Source organism: Cimex lectularius, unplaced genomic scaffold, assembly GCF_000648675.2.
Source record: "Cimex lectularius strain Harlan isolate CLEC.00 unplaced genomic scaffold, Clec_2.1 scaffold14, whole genome shotgun sequence".
NCBI lineage: Eukaryota > Metazoa > Arthropoda > Insecta > Hemiptera > Cimicidae > Cimex > Cimex lectularius.
This window is the reverse complement of record NW_019392637.1, coordinates 423,128-444,635: the sequence shown is the minus strand read 5'-3', so window position 1 is coordinate 444,635 and position 21,508 is coordinate 423,128. Positions and strand designations below refer to the sequence as shown.

Sequence of the window (21,508 nt, the reverse complement as noted above, 5' to 3'; positions counted from 1 at the left end):
GATTTTTTCTTTTTATTATTTTTTCTTGACAATCTGAAATTTTATTTAAATTTACTTTTTTTAAACTTTATACTTTCAACTGTTTCACCGAAATTGTCTTCTTTTGTTGTTCATTCGTTATTATTAAAAACATTAATTTTTTTAAGAAGAGATAACAATGTCATAAACTTCTCAGCAGTGTACTGTAGTATTTTGTATTTCTTTTACAACATTGATATTATTGTAAGTTCATAAATTTATCTCGACAAACTTTTCAGATCCTAGTGTCAAATGGTTGTTTTATCTATTTTAGTTAAAAGTCGTAAGAACGTCAATTTTAATAAGTGTTTACCAAGATGCCGGTCAAATTGGTCGGAAGGACGACGGATTTTTCTGGGAAAACCCTCTGGGAAATCCTCGGGAACTTGAAGAACTTCGGCGTCGGGAGGTTGGTGAAGAGGAACATTATGGATAGATATCCGGAGCCGTCTTACTTCAAAGTGCTCAAAGTCGAAACCGACCAAGTCAGGGTGAGAATTTTTTCTTGAAAGAACCACTACAGATATCCCTTGTCTTTTGCTCCAGGATCTCCCTCAATAGAGTAGGTTTAACAGGTTTGGACTTAAAGTTGGATTTATTGCTCAACTGGAGAAGGAACGTTGTCATGCTGGGCCATAAATCTTGTAGGAGGTGGGTCTCATTTGATTGATCACACTGCTGAACAGCACTGTGTACTTGAAATGGAGAACTCATGGAACTCTTCACTACTGGCCATTGACTGGAGGTTGCGAACCTAGGATGCCAAGAGCTCCGAGGGTGTGAACCCAGGTCTCTTGCTTATGAGATCTGGGGGTGGCGTGGATCCCTGCCCATAGCTGACGGGGTTGTTTATTGGATCTAGGATGGATTGGATCTTTGGAACTTTCTGATGAGATTGTGTATGCTATCTTATATGGCATGGATCCTTGGTCACTGCTGACGAGATTGTGTATGCGATTTGTGATTATATGAATCCCTGGTCATTCTGACAAGGATGTGTATGAGATCTGGGATGGTGTGGATCTCTAAACAAAGGTTGCTTATGGAATGGTTTTGGTCTTTGGACCTTACTGATTAGGTTCTATATACTACCTTAGATGCCATGGATCCCTGGTTATAGCTGGTGAGGTAGTGTATGTGATCTAGGACGGTGTGGATCCTTGGTCATTGCTGACAAGATTGTGTATGCGATCTGTGATTATATGAAACCCTGGTCGTTCTGACAAAGATATGTATTCAGTATGGGATGGTGTTGTAGATTTCTGGTCAAAGTTGACAAATTTGTTTGTGAGATCCTTGGACCTTGCTGATGAGGCTGTGCATCCGTTCTGGGATGGCGTATATATTGTTGACATGGCTGTATAATGTCCTCGAAGCGGCACTAGCTCAGCCTCGGGTGCTATGTGCCAATATGTTTTAAAATTAATTGATCATCAGGTTTAATTTACAGGAAGGGCAAGACAGGAAAATCTGGGCATATGTCGAAAAAGTGTTCAGGGGTCGAAAGTATCCCAAAGTTGTCGAACTCTACAGTTCGACTTACAAAGCGGACTACCGTCTTGTGCCTAGATGCGAAGAGCAAGCTTTGCTTGACCGAGTCGCAGCGTGCAAAGTCGAGGAGCGCATCCTGCCCAAGACAATACAATTTCCACCTCTGCTCGAGGTAAATGTCAAAAATTATAATAAAAAATTTTAAAAAACAAAACATTGTACAATTTCTGTTCTTAGTATTTTCTCATGGAAGAGAAGAAGAGCCAAGGCCAGCCTGTCGTCTTGCCTCAGCTAGAATTAAAAATCAAACCGGGCCGAGATAGAGTATACAGGAAAGCTGAGGACAACGAGAGTCCGACGGTTGAGTTTCAGTCCTCCAAACAGAAAACTCTTTAAAAACATTGTAAATAATATAGACTTTTCATTAATTGTTTCTTATCGAATAATATTGTAAATAATAAAAAAAAAAAACTGTGGTTTAAATTTTATTTAAATTTAAGATCTTGTTGTTAGACAAGCCAAATAGAGATAATATATAATTTATGAATGATACCAGACGAAATAAGATAGTAGATCATGGGGTTTGGTCTGCCAGTTCAAGAAAATAAGATAGATAAGTTCTTTGTAAGAAAGACAACCAAAAGTTTCAAAAAGTCATCCTAACAAATTGATGAATCAAAGAAAAAGTGCTGAATTACAGGTAACTACTATATTCCAAGTGGAGGTACATCCAACCCTAAGCACAGGAATATAAGAGAAATATACAGGGTGTTCGGCTACTCATGTTACAAACTTTCCCAGTAGATTCTACACTCAAAAAGGAACCAAAAAGTCCTGATTAACTATGGTCCGAATCTCAGCAGTGTCAGAGTTATTCCGCTTGTTCTGATTTGTTAAGATTTCACGACCTTGCTTCAAATAAACAATGATAACAACAAAACTAAAAGGCTTTAGACAAATCTGTTGACACCATTGAAAACTATGTTAAATTTCCAATAAGAATTGATTTATACTAAACTTGTAAACGTTCGTGAAATAAGTATTTTATTAGCAAGAACTTTGAAAAAAAAAATTTCAAAGTTGAAAAACTTACTGTGGTGATTCTATATCCAACACTAAAGACTAGCAAATTTAAGAAAACATACTCCATTTAATATACAACCTTACCAAAACATCAGCCACAGTTATTTCCTTTCCTCTATCAATTTCTTCATCTTTGAAAAAAGTAATTAAAAAAGAAATTACACACTATAAAGGATATTTAATGGAGTACATTTTCTGAAATTTGTTGTCTCTAGGTTTGGAAATAGAATCACCATAGCAAGTTTTTCAACTTTGAAAAAAAAATTATTTTGTAAAGTTCTCACTACAACACATTTCATGAAGGTTTACAAGTTTAGTATTGATCACATCTTATTGAAAATTTAACACAGTTTTCAATGGTATCAAAGGATTTGTCCAAAATCTTTTAGTTTTGGAGTTATAATTGCTTATTTAAAGCAAGGTCGTGAAATGTTAAAAAATCAGAAAAAGTGGAATAACTGTGAAACTGCTGAGATTCGGACCATAGTTAATTAGGACTTTTTGGTTCTTTTTTGAATGTAGAATCTACGGGCAAAGTTTGTAACACGAGTAATTGACCACCCTGTATAAAATGTGAATGGATTTCAGACAGTCAGGTATTAAATGTGTATGCTTTTAGCTACACAGGGTAGTTTGGGGTCCTTACATTTTCTTACACGGGACCAGAACCTTTTCGAAATTCAAAAGTAAAGCGAAAGAACTTCTCTTTCTCAGCAGGCTTGTTAGGAAAATAGTATAGAACACTACCTTAACTATCACCTAAAAAAAAAACAAGTAGTATAAAGTACATCCATGGGTCAAGGAACACGACTAGGCAGACAAAGAGTGGAAAAATAGCTTGAGAAAGAACAAGATTATAAGCTAATATACCAGCCACTGACTTAACTAACTGTCAAAGAAACCAGAGGCGGGTATCCTTTGCACATATGAGGCCGAATATGATATAGATTATTTAGTGTCGCATTTTCACCAAGGCAAGTGCACGAAGAAGCAGTGTGGAAAATTTTATAGGAAATATAATACCATAATAAACGTAGGAGTTCTACAATAGACAATAGGTCACAGTGAACATGGGGATGGCTTTGGGTACCAGTAAGATCTTGCTGGAGAAGAAGCTTGGGTATCTGGTCCGTTGTGAGGGCTCTCTCAATGTCCTCACTCCTCTTATCATCATATTGCTTCTTTGTAAAGCAGTTTTAATAATATTTTTAATTTTAAATGATAAATTGTTTGAAAGCTATGAGATTTTTAAGATTTTTGTCCAATTAAGAAAATAATTGATGGCAAATAACTTTTACTTAACAAATGTAGTTTTTTTTAATAATGAAAATTTTTTTAAAATGAAATGTCAATATGTATTTGATATTAATTTTTTTTAGTTTGAAAATTTTCGAAAAATGGCGGCCAATCGCCATTTTAATCTTGGAGGTTCATTGACGGTTTTCCAGTATCAGTACGTCGCCCTGAAAGGGGTTACAATCTACAGTACAAGTTAAAGTAGTACCATAAAAGTAATAAAGGCTAATAAAAGGCCAAAAGGGGCTTATCGGATACTCTGAGAGTAAATTTTACAAGAAGCCCGAGCGGAGGTGTTTCGATAAGGCCGACCGGTTCGAAACTTTTATGGGAACCCATGGTGCAGATTACGGAAGAAGATCGGAAGGATCAGCAGGCCCACCCTGCAAAGCCTGCTCAGCATTCAAAAGCTGGGCAAAGTCCCAAGGTTCTAAGGTTGAACCTGGCACTAAAACCAGGATAATCATTTATTTCATGTTGTTTTCATTTTATTATTCGGCAGGCACCGGAAAAGGCGCAAGAACAACCACACGTCGACAATGAGTGTCCCCTCGATAGAGAAGACCTTGGTGAGTTTAAAATTAAAGTACTGGTCGAACAGTCTTAATTTAGTTTTTGAGTGTAGGCCGAGCAACTTGGAGTTTTCTGCACTCAATGGCGGCGTACTACCCCGACAAGCCTACCGAATCGGATAAAAGATGCATGAAACAGTTCTTCAACTCGTTCGCAAAGTTCTACCCTTGCAACGAGTGCGCCACACACTTCCAAGAGGAGTAAGTTCTCAGAATATAAAGTACACAATTTCTTTTAATATTTTCCTATTATCAGCTTGCGGAAGATACCACCTCAGGTTTCAGACTCCGACCAGCTTTCGGAGTGGCTCTGCAAAATGCACAACCGCGTCAACGTACGCCTCGGAAAGGAGGCCTTCGACTGTTCCAGGGTCAAGGAGAGATGGAAGGAAGGCTGGAAAGACGGTTCTTGCGATTAATACACCTTCAAACTTCTTTTCGACACCTATTCACCCTTTGCACTTGGTTGTAAATAAAGAGCAACTTTTGCCTTGCCTACTTTCTGTTTTACGCAAAGAATCTCCTAATAGATTTGTTTCCCAATTACAAAAATAATCCATTATCTAAGTATAAGTCTTGTTTCTAAATAAACATATGTAAAAAAACATCCATACCATCATTACCTGTTTGAAAATTGACAATTATTTATGACAAAATATTTATAAAAAGTATAATGCTATTTTAAAATCATATCTTGGAACTGGCTGAGAATAACTTGCACCAGTTTGGAAAAACAGAAAATAAGTTTTATATTAAAAGAACAGTTTAAACTGTATCTTTCTTTAATATATACAGCAAAATGTGTACAGTAACAAAAATTTGACCAGTTTTGTTGAAATAGGAGAATTTATTAAAATTTTTATCCTATGAGTATGGAAAACGATGAATATGATTTATTTAGAAAAAATTCGATTGAATTTGTAAAGTTTTAAAATTAATAAGACAAACAACTAAGACAGTACAAGAAGAAGAATATATTTGGTTAAAAAAGATCATTTATGAAGAATTTCAGCTTTATGAGTACAAGACAAATTTTTTTTTCTTTGATCGTCTTAGGATGTTGCACACAAAAACTTATATCAATTTTTGTTCAAACAAAAGTTATACAAATAACTATATTAAAAACATGGAATATATTAATTTTTATCAGGCTTCGGATAACCTGTACGAACATATCACAAACACTTTCATATAATACAAAACACTTAAATAAATAACTTTTGTTCAATACTATGTAAAACATGTAATATTAAAGGAATAAGTATAATAAAAAAAAAAAAAATAGAATATTTGAGTTTTTTCTTTGTTCATGCTTGAGATAACCTATATGAACATTATGTACAAAAACTTTTATTTTAAAAAAAATCTCATTTTTGTTATTATTAAGCAAAACATGTAACGTAAGAAAGGAATAAGTATATTTGTTGTTTTAAAAAACAGAATGTATGAAATTTTGTTTCTTTGATCATGTTTAGTATAACCTGTACAGACATTACATACAAAAAAACTCTGAAATATATATAATATAATTTTTTATACCTGTGTTCAGGTTATCTTAAGCATGATCACAGAAAAAAGTTCATATATTTGGTTTTTAAAACAAAATATTATTATTTAAGTGTTGTTTTTGTATTTGATGTACATTTTCTATGTAATGTCTGTACAGGTTATCCCAAGCATGATCAAAGAAAAAAAAATTATAATCTGTTTTTTTTTATAACAAAAAATGTACTTATTCCTTTTTTATTTTATATGTTTTGCTTAATAATAACAAAATATGTAATGTGAGAAAGGAATAAGACTAATATTTGTTTTAAAAAACCAGAATATATGAAATTTAGTTTCTTTGATCATGCTTAGTATAAACTGAACAAAAATTATATACTAAACATTCATAAAATAAAAACAAATACCATATACTTTTTTATACCTGTACAGATATTCAGTTAAACTAAGCATGATCAAAGAAAAAAAGTTCATATATTCTGTTTTTTAAAACAAAAAATATACTTATTCTTTTCTTGATGGAACATGTTTTGCTTAATAATAACAAAAAATTATATATTTAAGTAATTTTTTATTTTTGTGCAAGTTTTTCTGTGTAATGTCTGCACAGGTTATGACCATGACTGATGAAAAAAATCCATATATTCTGTTTTTTAAAACAAAAAATATTCTTATTCCTTTATTACACATTTTGTTATTGTTAAGCAAGACATATAACATAAGAAAGGAATAAGTATGTTTTTTGTTTTGAACAACAGAATATATGAATTTTTTTCTTTGATCATCCTCAGGATAACCTGTACAGACATTACATACAAAACTTTCATTAAAAAAACAAAAAAAACAATGTATTTTTTTGACATTATTAAACAAAACATGTAACATGAGAAAGGAATAAGTATGTTTTTTGTTTTGAACAACAGAATATATGAACTTTTTTCTTTGATCATTCTTAGGATAACCTGTACAGATATTACATACAAAACTGTCATTAAATAAAACACAACACAATATATAATTTTTTGCGATTATTAAGTAAAACATGTAACATGAGAAAGAAATGTGTATTTTTTCTGTTTTAAAAAACAGAATATATGAATTTTTTCTTTGATCATCCTTAGGATAACCTGTACAGATATTACATACAAAACTATCATTAAATAAAAAACAACTCTTAAATATATAATTTTTTGTCATTATTAAGCAAAACGTGTAACACAGTGAAGGAATAAGTATAATTTTTTTTTAAAAGTAAAAATATGAATTATTTTTTGCTGATCATTCTTAGGATAACCTGTACATCACCCCGCACATGCATAAATTTGTTTTTATTTCAAAAAAGGATTAAATTTAAGTTTAAATTATTAATACAAACTTGTAATAGAGTAAATGTATGTGAATAGGTTTTATTTAAAAGGAGAATATGTTAGGATTTTTACTTTGAGAGTGTTTAGGACAACATAGTTTTAATTGGATAACACATAAATTATATTAATTATTTATATTGATCATAATACTTAATATTTGTATTTTTTATTAGTAGTAGATTTTGTAGATTAGTAGTGTAAATTTTTTTGATTATTTTGTTTATTTTTCTGATCAGCTGTTCTAATTTAGTTTAGAGAACATTTTCGTTAAACACACAATATAAAATCTCCAGTCATGCATTTAACAAACGGTCATTCAAATCGAATCAATATTATAAATAACTTTTTCAAAAAAGGTGATTAACCCTCGTCCCGATGTTAGAGGCGATTAGACACGGTTTTTATTTATGGAATAACGGCCCAGGGTGAAACGTGGAAAACCCAGGGTTCCGACGGGGTGAAAGTTTGGCCCGTGAAAAGGTAGAAAAAAAAGGACCGCTTTTCCCATATCGATTTTCCCCCCACAGACCTCGGGTATATTTGAGAGGTGGTGTATTCAAATGCATCACTGTATTTCACACCCCGTCACTTGGTGAAGACGTGATAAGTCAGTCGGAGATAAAACTCTCAGCAAGGATAATCTCATAACTGGGAAGAACTACGGATTTGAAATTATTACAATGGACAAGGGACGCGGCACGAAGCCAGTCAGGGTCTGGTGTGACGGTTGGTGAGTAACTTATATCCAAACAACAATATTATTTCTATTAAACGACAAACAAACAGCTACGACATGGTACACTACGGTCATGCCAACTCCCTGCGGCAGGCGAAAGCCATGGGCGATACCCTAGTCGTCGGGATTCATTCGGACAAGGAGATAGCGAAGCACAAAGGATCGCCTGTCTTCACCGAAGAAGAAAGGTCAGTCGCATGAAACATTATCTACCGAGGTACAGTGTTTTTCTTTCAGGTACAAAATGGTACGCGGGATCAAGTGGGTCGACGAGGTCGTCGAGGCCGTCCCATACATCACGACTTTAGAAACCCTTGATAAGTACAACTGCGACTTCTGTGTTCATGGCGGTGAGTAGTAACGCAAATTTATATGGCACTGTTAGTTTCTGATCGTTTCGCTTGCTCTCCGATAAGCTCATCTGAGTTGACATTTTTAGAAATTTTGCTTCAATTCCCTGAGGAAGGCGTCATAAACAGGTGAAAGCTTGATAGATGGTGCGGTGTTTTTCTGTCTTGATTTTTCCTTCATGGCCTCATCCCTGATCTAAATCCCCTCCAAACAAATAAAAAAATCCTCACCGCTTTGGTCAGACAGTTGGTCAGCTTTTCGCCATAACCAGAACAAAACTGCCTAAATATGTAGACAGAAGTGTTCGGAAATGATCCAAGTTACTTAATTAATTCGTCGATTTTTTATCATTCCGGCCTATCATCGCTGTTTCTGTCAGACTCCTGCCTTTATATAACCCACTATTATCTGACTGACCAAAACGGTAAGGATCGGCTGACTGAAATGATTGAGAAAATGACCAAGTAGGTCGTTTACTTCTTGGATCCTAAGAGGAAATTTTATTTTAGGAAAAATGAATTTTTCACCTTTCGACTGTTTTTACATTCGATCTTAATTAATACCATTCCTCGTCTTGTAAACATTCTTCATTATTCAATTATGTCAATATTTAATCTGGTGCTGTGAAGCGTTGTGAAGTGAAAAGATGAAATTAAGTAAGGGCCGCCACATTTTACGCTTTCTTTTATTAAATTTATATGCTCTTTGTACATTTCACTAAAAATATTTTTATACATTATAAATTTTTTTTAAAATTCTTTGGTGACCCCTTGATTGAAGAAAATAAAAATTAATAAAATGAACATATTTTTTATTTGTGCATAAAAACACACATATATTTATTTATATTTAAAATTTGTGTATGATGTATATTAAATAATATTTAAACATTTTTGAACAATTTAGCTTTTTTGTTTTTGTTTTTACAAAAAAATTCCACTTTTTAGGAGGGCCCCCTTCACAATTTCCGCTTATTTTCTTTCGCTCAAAATTTATTTATTTATATAAATGCATAGTGAATGTTGCGTATGTTCATAAACGTATATCCATTATAGTTAAATAAATAATAAAATTCACTGGACTTGTAATTAAAAACTGAAATTAAGAGGGGGGAACCAAATTTTACCAATTTGCCTCATAATTTATCTATATGTAGACATTTGAAATAATATAGTTTAATTAAATTCTAGTTGTAGAAAATGGAAAATAAAATTCTATCTTCCTTGATATATTATAATGATGATTAGATAACAACTTTCTGCGTAGTTGTCAATAATGGGTAGGAAAATATTTCTTTCATGGTGGAATTCTCTTTCTTGACAACTGTCATATAAACATCTTTAATTGCGTTAATTTAGTTGTTTTTAATTAAAAATGGATGGATTGAAAAAAGAGACTCGTTTTAATCAGCCAATTGATCAATGGTGCATTTCTTAATAGGCTGAGATTACTTTTATTTTTTTTATCTTTTGTACTTCCACGATATTTTTTTTTATTAAAAAAAAAAAAATTATTTATATTTACTAACATTATATAACATGATGTAAAATTATGCCAGGGTCACAAAAGGGGAAGGGGAGACGGCCGATGTGTAAAATACCATTAGTTTAAACAAAAGCTTATTGTCTTTTAATGTCTCCACCAGCCTTGACCTTTTCCTTAGCTAATGGAATTTTTTAGAAATATTTTTATATTAATCATATGTAAAATTTTTATTTAAGGATTTTTTTTTGTAAGTTTAATATTATATCCTTGAAAGTAAAACTATGTATGTATTCGTTATTTATATTCACATTTTTAATCAATTTTTCCCATGTCATAATTCATTTTCAAGGAAGATTGCAATTATCGGCAGACAGTCGTTATCATGCGATAATAATCTCTCAATTCGTCATGCGTTTATTAATTGCTATTTTACTATGTTTAAACGATGTTTAAAATAGAATAAAAAATTAAATAAATAGATGAGAAATTTTATTGGTATTTTTTTAGATGACATAACGATGACGGCAGATGGCGTTGACACATACCATCTTGTCAAAGCTGCTGGGAGATATTGGTATGTTTCTTTTATTTAAATAAATAATCATATATAAGTAACATATACAGATTACTCAAATATAAAAAAAATGAATAGACTCAAGATTTCTGTGGGTTCCCGCCCATAATTTTAAAGCTCATGTTTTGTGTGTGTTACATGCACTCAGTAGAAAAGCATTTTTTTTAAGTTATAACAATGACATTAGAAGAGGTTCGAGGAACATTGTGTTTTTATATATTCAATAACTTGATTTATAAAAAAAATATGGTATGATCTTATTTGGAATGCAGATAAGCCCATTATCATACTGAGTGTCAGATTAGATAAACATTAATCGGTGCCGCAAATCGCTCTTCAATTTGACATTGATTGCTCAGAAAATTTATTTGACATAAAATCAATGTCTGCTTTGACAAAAGATAATTGGATAATTTTTTTTTAAATGAGGGTTTGCAACAGCCGAGGTTATGTCAACCCTCGGGGTGCCGGTGTTTTTGAAAAAGCCCATTTGTAAGTATGTCGGGTTTGAATGCAGGGCCGCTGGATTCGAACCCGGGACCTTAACCTTACAGTGGTGAGCACCGTGTCAACGCCTAAATCGTTGCGGCCACTGAAGCTCCAAAATAGGATAAATCAAGTCCAAAAGTTAAACAATATTTGAAAGTGCAAATATAATTTCTTTTGAGTGGGTTTCTTACAAAGACATTCAAGTAGAGATTTGCTTGTTTGAACAGTGAAGTGGAAAGGACGAGGGGCGTCTCAACGACGGACATCGTCGGCCGTATGCTCCTGATGACACGCGAACACTTCAAACGCGGCGATCAAGAGTACACCGTGAGTGAGGGCCACAGTTCGAGCCTAAGCCTCGACTCATCGGCGACTCAGCCTTTCACCGCTCTCAGCCAATTCCTCCCGACTTCCCGGAAAATCTTACAGTTTGCCGAAGGGAAAGAGCCAGGCGTTAGTCATATTCAATTAAACCTTTAGTACGATATACTTTGTCAATTAATTTTTAAACAGCCTGGTGATAAAGTCGTTTACGTTGCTGGAGCGTTTGATCTGTTTCACGTCGGCCACTTGGACTTCCTCGAGGCGGCCAAGGCCGAGGGCGACTTCCTCATAGTAGGCCTGCACACAGACCCGATGGTAAATAAATACAAAGGGCACAACTACCCCATAATGAATCTTCACGAAAGAGTCCTCAGCGTGCTCGCTTGTAAGGTAAAATTTTTCAGGTTTAACTCATAATTCATAAAAAAAAATTATTAAAAAAACAATCCCCAGTATGTAAATGAAGTAGTGATCGGAGCGCCGTATGCCGTGACGAAGGATCTCATAGCGCACTTCAAGGTCGACGTGGTATGCCACGGCCAGACAGAGACGATGCCCGATGACGATGGCTCCGACCCGTACCAACTGCCCAAAGCGATGGGCATCTTCAAGCAGATCTCTTCGGGTAACAAAATGACGACGGAGAAAATTGTTGAAAGAATCATTCAACACAGGTGAGAAAGGTTTTTTAACTAATTTTTATTTGATTGTTTAAAAAAGAGTGGACAAAACGTATAAATGTAATCATCGGAAGACGTAAAAATATGAGGATTCCGGATGTGATAATGATCCGTTATCTTCCTACTGATAACGGTTCATTCACTCAAATCTGAAACAATTTTTTTTTTTAAATTTAATAATTGCTTATCTTAATCATTCAAGTATTTAAGATTCAAATTTAATTTTAGACTGTCTATTTATTAATATATATACAGGGTGTATCAACTTCTAAGTTCACCCATTTAATTCGGAAACAATTAACTTTAAATAAACCCCCCTCACGCGTCTTCCATCAGGCATAACTTAGAAATGGTCGATCCTATCAAAATTTTTGTTTCAGTAAAAGTGGCATAAAATAAGCTCTGGAATCGAATTGTATAATAAAAATATGGGATTCTCGTTTAAAATAACAAAGTGAGTTTCATTTCTCAACTTGATAAGAAAGTTATGTTAAATCTGTTACCATATTCGTACCCAAAATTAATTTGGGATTTGTATAAAATCTTTTTTTTTTTGCTAAAGTTAACTGTTTCCGAAATAAATGGGTGGATTATAGAAGTTGATTCACCCTGCATATATACAGGGTGTCTGTTTTAGATGGCCCAGCTGAATTTCTCTTGAACCAATGACACTATTAATAAAAAAAAAAAATAGCCTATTTTCAAATTTTTACCTTCTTTTTTGTAAAAAAATTATACAGGGTACCTCAGGCCCAGTTCAACTTATAAATTTCAAATACGACCCTATAAACCCTGAGAAATCATTTTAAAGGACTTTTTATGCTGAAAACAATGGTGCAACCAGATTTTAAATTAGTCAAGAAATGACAAAGTTATGTCAAAACATAAAAAAAAATTTGTTTTGTTGTTAATTACAATAATTTGCTTCTTCGCTAAAGTAAACATTAATGGCCTTTATTGTTTATATTGTCATTGTTTGTTAAACTCGCATTATGAGATCAAATTTTAATTCCTGGTAGTAAATAAATTTGACAATAGTACCTATTTGTTACATTCAGCATTCCATTCGAAATAAACCAAAGTGCTCATTTTTCCGATCAACATATAATCTTTCTCCAAAAAAAGGTAAAAATTTGAAACTAGAAAAATATTAAAACGTATTTTTTATTTTTTATTAATATATTTTTTTTATAGTCATTGTTCAAGAGAAATTCAGCCGGGCCATCTAAAAATGACACCCTGTATATATTTTTAATGTGACAAGTTTTTCTTGCTTATTTTTCTTCTATATATCTTAATTTTCTTCGCTGACTTCTTTGCAACCGAGTCTTTTTTTTTTAATACAATATTTTTCAGTATGATATCAAGAGCCTATTTTCAAATTTTCATCAAGCCACTTGGTGTCGGTCTTAATTTTCTTTTCCTTTCTTTCTGTTTCTTTTTTTTTTACAGGTTAGAATACGAGGCGAGGAATTGTAAAAAAAACAAAATCGATAACTATTTCTCCTAGCCCTTTTGCGTTTTTAAAATTTTTTTTTATATTTTCCCTGAGGGACGGGGAAAAGAACAGACCAAAAAGAAAAAAAATGCAAAAAGCTAGCAAATTTTTAAACAGTGAAATTATTTAAATTTGCTATGACCTCCCGATGCATTCCACTATCCATCTGTTTTTATTAATTCACTATTTATTGCTTTTGTGGGGTACTTAAGCATTTAATCATTGGATTTAATTCATTTAAAAAAATTAACTAAATACCTAAATAACCTATTATTAGGGTTCCTATATTTAATTGAGCCTAAGAAATTACTCCATTGTTATTCATACGCTGTGTAATGTTTGTTTTTATTAAAAAAAAATTAACATTTTGTCTTATTTTTTACCCTTTGTTTAAAAAACAAAATTTACTATAAACAGGCGTATTGTTCAGTTTGATATTGTGCGAATCAGGGTTCCACAAAATTTAGGATATCCCAATTGTAATGTATTCCACAAATAACCCCCTCGCTCTGGTGGAAGGCGGTATGCCATAAACCCAATTACTGAAGTGTATTAATATAAACTATATAAGAATTTGTTAATAATGAGAGGAGGATTAAATTTATAAAATGAGGTCAAAATGTTAATACAAGTTGTAATTAAAATATGTAAACATATGTATATGAAAAATTCAAAAGAAAACGTATAGTATTTGCATGCAATAAAATAGATTTGTAATGGTAATAAAATTAATAATTAAATTCACTAATTTCGTTGTCCGCTTGACCAATTAATTTATGTATTACAATTAATTAAGGTTTTTTAGTTGAGATAAAAAAGTCTGAGATAAAAAACGAGCGGGATTCGAACCCACGATTTTTGGCTTGATACGCTGCTGCTCTACCACTTGAGCTATCGTGACCTCGATCCACTCGGACACCAACTTCCCACCTCAACGACACCTTTTGAATTTTCCCTCCTTTTTGCCATTTTTCAAATGTCGTGTAATCGGATTGGATTCTCGATGACAAATGAAATGGCCACAGAGAGCTTTAGTGAAGTATACTTCATTTTTAATAATTAAATTCACTAATTTCGTGGTCCGCTTGACCAATTAATATATTACAATTAATTAAGGTTTTTTAGTTGAGATAAAAAAGTAATTGTAATATATTAATTGGTCATGCGGACCACGAAATTAGTGAATTTAATGATTAAAAATGAAGTATACTTCACTAAAGCTCTCCGTGGCCATTTCATTTGTCGTCGAGAATCCAACCCGATTACATGACATTTGAAAAATGGCAAAAAGGAGGGAAAATTCAAAAGGCACGGTTGAGATGGGAAGTCGGTGTCTGAGTGGATCGAGGTCAAGATAGCTCAAGTGGTAGAGCAGTGGCGTATCAAGCCGAAGATCGTGGGTTCGAATCCTGCTCGTGCCATTGACTTTTTATCTCAACTAAAAACCTTAATTAATTGTAAAAATTGATAATGTCAAACTGAAAGAATTCATGTATGACTAATAGATGTATGCAATAAAAAAGAACAATCTGACTGAGTGCTATGAGGCGTTAATGTCCGAGATGATGCAGGCTGGATGCCGGAGTGAAGAGATATTCCACGAAGTTTGCAGGTTCTTTTGACTTAAAGGCCCGCAGATAATAAACCAATATGAGAAAATTCGTGAAGTGAGGTAGCTGAGATGGAGAGTAGAAAAAAAATGGGGACAAGGAAAGGAGGCAGGCCCACACGCACGTCGTCACACCGATTGGCACCCCTTCCACTTTCCGCATCGATTTATCAAAAATTTTGTATGCAATTAACCCTACGGCCGATCACACCTTCTTACCTATTTATACATTATTTAAAACTAACTTATATTATTATACATAGACTATAAAATTCACTCTGGTTTCCAGCAAATTATTAAATTAAAAATAACCTAAAAATAGACAAAAAATTAAAGAATTCCCGATTAACCCCCAACACATATGTTGGATTGCTTTTTGTATTTTTACACTTACAGTGGATATCATTTACAATGCACATGAAAGGACCGCAGGTTTTTGTACGTTGTAACCGGTTTGTATGTGTATATTTTTTTCCTTCCCAAAAGGTAGATTGGGGATGAGGCCAGGAAGACAGAAACAACATTTATTTTTTTGTCAAGAAGTTTGACAAGAAAATAAATGTTGTTTCTGTCTTCCTGGCCTCATACCCAATCTACCTTTTGGAAAGGAAAAAAATATATTTAAACTGAGAAGGCTGATCAATCACCAAAGAAAATATTAATCAACAGTGGTTTGTATATGGTTATACAAAGGGAGGTCCAAAATCATCGAATGTAATGTACAATACGCTGCAAGTGCCTTTAATCAGTTCTCTAGGAATAGAAATGACGATATGTTATACCTCACACAGAAACGTAGAATGTTCTGTGGTCTCCTCCTCTTCCTGGGTGTATCTGCACAGTTCTTCTGTTTGTACTCTTATCCGGTGCATGTGCTTTCTTAAGTGGCATATCCTGTCAGGAGTTCAACCAGAATCCTGGTTCGGTTGCAGTTCCCTTCCAGTAGTTCTTTTGTAAGTTTTACGTATGGTCCTTCTACGAATCTCCTCGCATGACTCATACCCGTGGTATTCCACCATGGGATCATTAAGATCCATTTTAAAATGTATCCTCTTTTGTGGCATGTTGCTAATCTGCAGTAGGGTTCTGGGCCCGTAGAGTCCATGTTGGACCCCTTTTTGGCCAATATGTCAAGCTTTTCGTTGCCTCTATGCCCCGAATGTCCAGGTCGTTAGTGTTACTGACTTCCTTCAGGGCCTCCATGCAGTTTGCCTTTGCCTCGAATGAGCCCTTAATGCTGCCTGACTCTCAGAGAAAATGGCTATCTTCTGGGAATATATTCCTAACCTTATTATTTCTTAATCCATTATGATTTTAGACTGGAAAACTAGCATATTTACCTAGGTTTACCATCATTTCGGTCTTTGGGTTCATCCCGAAGACTCCAGTTCGTGTACCCTTGTCGGTTTTGGAGCCGTCTGTATACCAATAGGAGTTGGCCTTTAGTGGTTTTCCTTTGGCCCATTCTTCCATTCTTTAATGCATACAAAATTCCTTCTACATTCACATTCTTTCACTTTTAGTAAAGTGTATTATCACAATTTTTTACATGTTTGTAAAGAATTAATTGATTTTGTTTTGAGATTTTTGCCCTAAACAGTGTTAATCTCATATATAATAATAATTTTTCCTATACCATTTCATGGTGCCACATATTTGGATGTTATGTGCTATACGGTGTTGTTGTAAATGATATCCTCTGTATTACATAGATTCACTAATTTCGTGGTCCGCTTGACCAATTAATATATTATAATTAATTAAGGTTTCGTTTTTAATTTTCCATTTTGAAAAATGGCAAAAAGGAGGGAAAATTCAAAAGGTGTGGTTGAGATGGGAAGTAGGTGTCCGAGTGGATCGAGGTCACGATAGCTCAAGTGGTAGAGCAGCGGCGTATCAAGCCGAAGATCGTGGGTTCGAATCTCGCTCGTGCCATTGACTTTTATATCTCAACTAAATACCTTAATTAATTATAATGTATACATAGGTTCTTTGTCTGTACACCATACTTCCAGTCTGTCCATATCGGCTTCACTAAGGTGTTATAAAGAAGCTGTTTATTTTCGAGAGATTAGAATAGGAGTCTGCTTCTTTATGACGTGCACACCACGACCAGTATAGATCTATTGTGCAACTTCCAGTATTACGTAGATCATTAAGGGCTTTTACTCGATACCGAAGCTTTTTCAAGAACTGCCATGTTTATGCTTCAGGCCGGGACTTTAGCCTTCGCAACAAAGGCATTCCTCATGGCAATATCTGCTGAGTACAAAATCCTTTGGAGTCAGCAGTCAAACCATTATGCAATTATTATACTCCTAGATTTAGTAGTTGTGCCGTTGTTTTTGCGATGGCCTTTGATGAACTTTTGCACATGCCTGTCCTGGGCTACACCCTCAATGAATGGATGGCTTTTTAATCCAGACTTATGCATGTTCACTAATTTCATGGTCCGCTTGACCAATTAATATATTACAATTAATTAAGGTTTTTAGTTGAGATAAAAACATTTGAAAAATGGCAAAAAGGAGAGAAAATTAGTGAATTTAATGATTTAAAATGAAGTATACTTCACTAAAGCTCTCGATGGCCATTTCATTTGTCGTCGAGAATCCAATCCGATTACACGACATTTGAAAAATGGCAAAAAAGGAGGGAAAATTCAAAAGGTGGGGTTGAGATGGGAAGTTAGTGTCCGAGTGGATCGAGGTCACGATAGCTCAAGTGGTAGAGCAGCGGCGTATCTAGCCGAAGATCGTGGGTTCGAATCCCGCTCGTGCCATTGACTTTTTTATCTCAACTAAAAACCTTATGCATGTTTTTTGGCATGTCACAAAAAGGTACAGGGAAATACTAATAATAAATTTAGGAATATAAAGTTTAATGTGCTGTTAAAACTTTATGTTTGAAGGTTTTTGTTTTTAAAAGATTTATTTAGCTTATCATAAATAAGCTGACAATTTTATTTTTCTATATATCGAACATTGTACAACAAGAAAGATAAATGTACAAATGAACCAACATTAACGTTATCTTAAATAAGTCTTTATCACAGAGTTTAATACAATTTATTTACATTTTTACTTATAATTTACTATAGAGGTTTGACAGTCCTTTTTAGTAAGTATTTAGGGTGATTTTTTTTTTCGCCCAGAACGGTTCACGGGACTAGTAAAGGCTGTCGCCCCAAATGTTCTGCCCCCAGGGAATCGTCCCCCACTGTCACGTGTTCTTGAAATAAAGTCCGACGACAGCTTCTTGTAGGGCGCGCATGCAGCTTATGTTAGACGTGTACCCGCCTGCGAGTTCATCTATGTTCGCTTCTCTAACGTGCTTGAGGTAACGACCATTCAGATCTTGCCACCTGGGCGGCATCGGCCCATCCGAAATGAACTCAGGCTCTTCATAGATGAAAAGCGGCCCCTCCTCGTACTTGACGGGCAGGAAGCCTTGGCCCTTTGTGAATTTGATACCTGTTGAAAAGTGGCTCGCCTTCTCCGGAATAGCCGGGTTCTCTTTGAACTCTTCTTCCAGACCATTTTGAAACGTCTTGATTATGTCTTTAGCATCTTCGTGCGAGAACATAAGCTCATCTATCAGAGCTTCTTTAGCTCTGAGCTTTTTTCTTTTAGTCTCCATCTCTTCTTTTAAAACGTCGAACTTTCTCGACTGGCTCATCTGCTTTTCGACTTCCAGCAGCTCTTCCAGTTCAAGCTCCCCTCTCCCGATTTTCATTTTGTTCTTCAATATGATATCTCTGTTCTCCCTTTTGTATTGGTCTATTTTCTTCTGCACCTCTGCTGTGTTTATACCATTGGTCAGATTGTATATGATGTCCTCGACTTCCTCAAGGTAGTCGTTGTACTCTTCGAGGGTTGCGAAATCCTCCTCTTTCTTGTTGTAGTCTCTCAGAACCTTCTTCCTTATGTCAACTTCCTTCTCGACGTTCGGGTCTTCAAAGAGCTGCACCCTGAAATTGCTCCTTCTCAACGGCACCTGGCACTCGGGACAAGATCCAGATCCTGAAAATATGGTCAATTATTATTACAAAACAAAATATGTTCACACACACACATGCGCGCACACACAAAAGTATGCATTATGTATTAACATATATTTAATTTAAAAAATATAAAAAGATAAGTAATAAAATTTTAAATATTGTGAACCATATTTGTCAAATCTTAACTTCCATGACAGGTGTACCAACTATTTATTATTTGACTGAATTGCAAGTATGGATTTCTCATGTTCCTAAATTTTACAATTATATTATTCAAGACTGATGGTAAATTAAAAAAAGAATTTTTTTTTAAAATGATGATTCGGCAGTGAAAATGTAGTGTACCAACTGCTCGTAATGGTTAGGGATGGATTGGATTGCAATACCAATTCCATATAGTAATTAAAAGAAATCTGTTTAAATAGTTTTAAAGATAAATATGGCAGTTACAGGTTAACTAATTGTTTGGGAAACATCGATCTACTTTCTTGATCTTTGCAAAAGTTTATTTTTTAAATAGAACAAGCTTTTATTTAAAAAATGATGTTTTTGCAATATTAATTCTGTGTATTACTTAAAATAATAATCAAAATCAAGGGTTTTAAACAACTTTTTGAAGTTGGGTTATTGAACTGGGAGTTGCAGGTGTACTGGCTTGTTCAGTTTATGAATCTGAACCCTCTGCAAAAGTACACTTTTCATTTCCACTTTGTGCTTTTATTTGAAAATATTAATATCAATTCCATGTATTAATTAAAAATAGTTAATTACTTTAAATATGTTTTTAAAGATAAATTTGGCGGTTACAGGCTTACCAATTGCTTGTAAGCATCGATCTGCTTCTTGATCTTTGCAAAAGTTTATTTTATAATTATAACTTAAGCATTTATTTAAAAAATGACGTTTTTGCAATATTAATTCTGTGCATTACTTCAAATAAAATAAAGGGTTTTAAACAACTTCTGAAGTTGAGTTGTTGAATTGGGCAGTTTCATGTGTACCGACTTGTACGGCTATAAATCTGAAGCCTCTTTGCAAAAATATTCTTCTCATTTTTACCTTGAGCTTTTATTTGAAAAGTAAATTCTATGTATTAACTAAAAATAATTAATTAGTTTAAATATTTTTTTAAAAGACAAATATGGCGGTTACAGGTTTACCAATTGTTTATAAGCATTGCTTTCTTTATCTTTGCAAAAAATTATTTTATAATTATAACTTAAGGTTTTATTTAAACAATGAGGTTTTTAAAATATTAATTCTGTATATTTCTTAAAATAATAATTAAAATAAAGGATTTTAAAAAAGGGTTCAAGTTGAGTTGTTGAATTGGTTAGTTGCAGTTGTACCGACTTATACGTCTGTAAATCTGAACCCTGTTTGCAAAAATATTCTTTCCATTTCCACCTTGGGCTTTTATTTGAAAATATTTTGCAACAATTCCATAAATAACAAAACATAAAATAATTTAATCAAACTTTGTTGCCAAATTTGCCAGTTGCAGGTTGAACCCGAATAGGAGTGTTTCAAAGTCCACATTCAATCGGTTCTTTAATTTCGTGTCTGTTTTATATTTTTGATAAAAATTGTGCTCTGGTTGTGACATAATTTTATGTGATGCGCGAGGTAAACATTATGTCAATCAAGAAGAAAGAAAATGAAGTCTTTACAATAAAAGAATCAACCTTTCAGAAACAACAGGTCCACGCAGCTTTCGCACAACGAGTGTCCGCACACGTTCACCATGAGCTTGAGGCTCGGGTTTCTGTACTTTGTCGTCCTGCATCTCGGGCAGACTTGGTCTTCCATCCTCGCCCGGAAGACTTCACACAGGGGTTATTTTAAAATTTATTTAAATTTTAAATGTAAAATTTAAACGGGGTTCGGGACGAAACGATCCACTTTTCGAAACTAGACGGGAGGTAAACAACGTAACCTTCTTCGGCGGTTATCGATCGGCTTTCAGCACGATAAGACTCGCCTACCGTACCGCCCTCAATCAACGAACAAAAAAAGAGAAAAAGTAAGTTTATTCTTATTTTACATCAATTCTGTTGGGTCCGCCTGTTCTCGCTGTAAAACACAAAATTATTCTTATAAACAGACACCAAGTATCTTCCAAACCGACACTAAGTGTACTTAAACAACTAGGACTCACAACTTGTCGATATATTAGCCCTATATCTGCAAAAAAGAAAATAAAAATGTGAAAATTAATTAAATTATTTGTAATAGTTCTTAATTATATTCAATATTAAACAGTTATATATATTAAATTCAAATCAAAATAATATATGTAAAAGATGAAAAGTTATTACCGCCACCTAGCGGCACGTGATTTTAGTTATGATTTGCGTTTCTAGATGGCGACTCATACAATCTTACATTCCACCACAATTAATTCATTATTAAATTTTTTGTTTTGG

The 21,508-nt window shown here is 33.8% G+C and overlaps 4 protein-coding genes across 5 annotated transcripts; 3 read left to right on the top strand and 1 right to left on the bottom strand.

Annotated features, from left to right (window-relative positions):
• The first annotated feature begins 34 nt into the window (after positions 1-34).
• On the top strand, positions 35-1,942 carry LOC106663092. Its single transcript, XM_014387665.2, has 4 exons — positions 35-222; positions 293-509; positions 1,469-1,681; positions 1,747-1,942. Exons 2-4 carry the CDS (start codon positions 336-338, stop codon positions 1,903-1,905), a joined length of 546 nt encoding a protein of 181 aa, XP_014243151.1. The 5' UTR covers positions 35-222; positions 293-335; the 3' UTR covers positions 1,906-1,942.
• Positions 1,943-3,929: 1,987 nt separating this feature from the next.
• LOC106663253 (FAD-linked sulfhydryl oxidase ALR) lies at positions 3,930-4,958 on the top strand. Of its 2 annotated transcripts, none has more exons than XM_014387948.2 (4): positions 3,930-4,315; positions 4,391-4,457; positions 4,514-4,661; positions 4,717-4,958. In XM_014387948.2, the coding sequence occupies exons 1-4, from the start codon at positions 4,226-4,228 to the stop codon at positions 4,877-4,879; spliced, it is 468 nt and encodes a 155-aa protein (XP_014243434.1). In that variant the 5' UTR covers positions 3,930-4,225; the 3' UTR covers positions 4,880-4,958. The 2 variants fall into 2 exon arrangements, with proteins under 2 accessions (XP_014243434.1, XP_014243433.1); XM_014387947.1 differs by having other exon boundaries at positions 3,932-4,323.
• A 2,618-nt stretch (positions 4,959-7,576) lies between these two features.
• LOC106663216 (ethanolamine-phosphate cytidylyltransferase) lies at positions 7,577-13,579 on the top strand. Its single transcript, XM_014387884.2, has 8 exons — positions 7,577-8,063; positions 8,120-8,257; positions 8,307-8,419; positions 10,413-10,479; positions 11,196-11,421; positions 11,482-11,682; positions 11,746-11,966; positions 13,425-13,579. The coding sequence occupies exons 1-8, from the start codon at positions 8,014-8,016 to the stop codon at positions 13,480-13,482; spliced, it is 1,074 nt and encodes a 357-aa protein (XP_014243370.1). The 5' UTR covers positions 7,577-8,013; the 3' UTR covers positions 13,483-13,579.
• A 4,529-nt stretch (positions 13,580-18,108) lies between these two features.
• LOC106663211 (CDK-activating kinase assembly factor MAT1) lies at positions 18,109-21,039 on the bottom strand. The gene is made up of 2 exons (XM_014387877.2): positions 20,768-21,039; positions 18,109-19,101 (listed from the first exon to the last, which is right to left on the bottom strand). The coding sequence occupies exons 1-2, from the start codon at positions 20,889-20,891 to the stop codon at positions 18,302-18,304; spliced, it is 924 nt and encodes a 307-aa protein (XP_014243363.1). The 5' UTR covers positions 20,892-21,039; the 3' UTR covers positions 18,109-18,301.
• Positions 21,040-21,508: the final 469 nt, after the last annotated feature.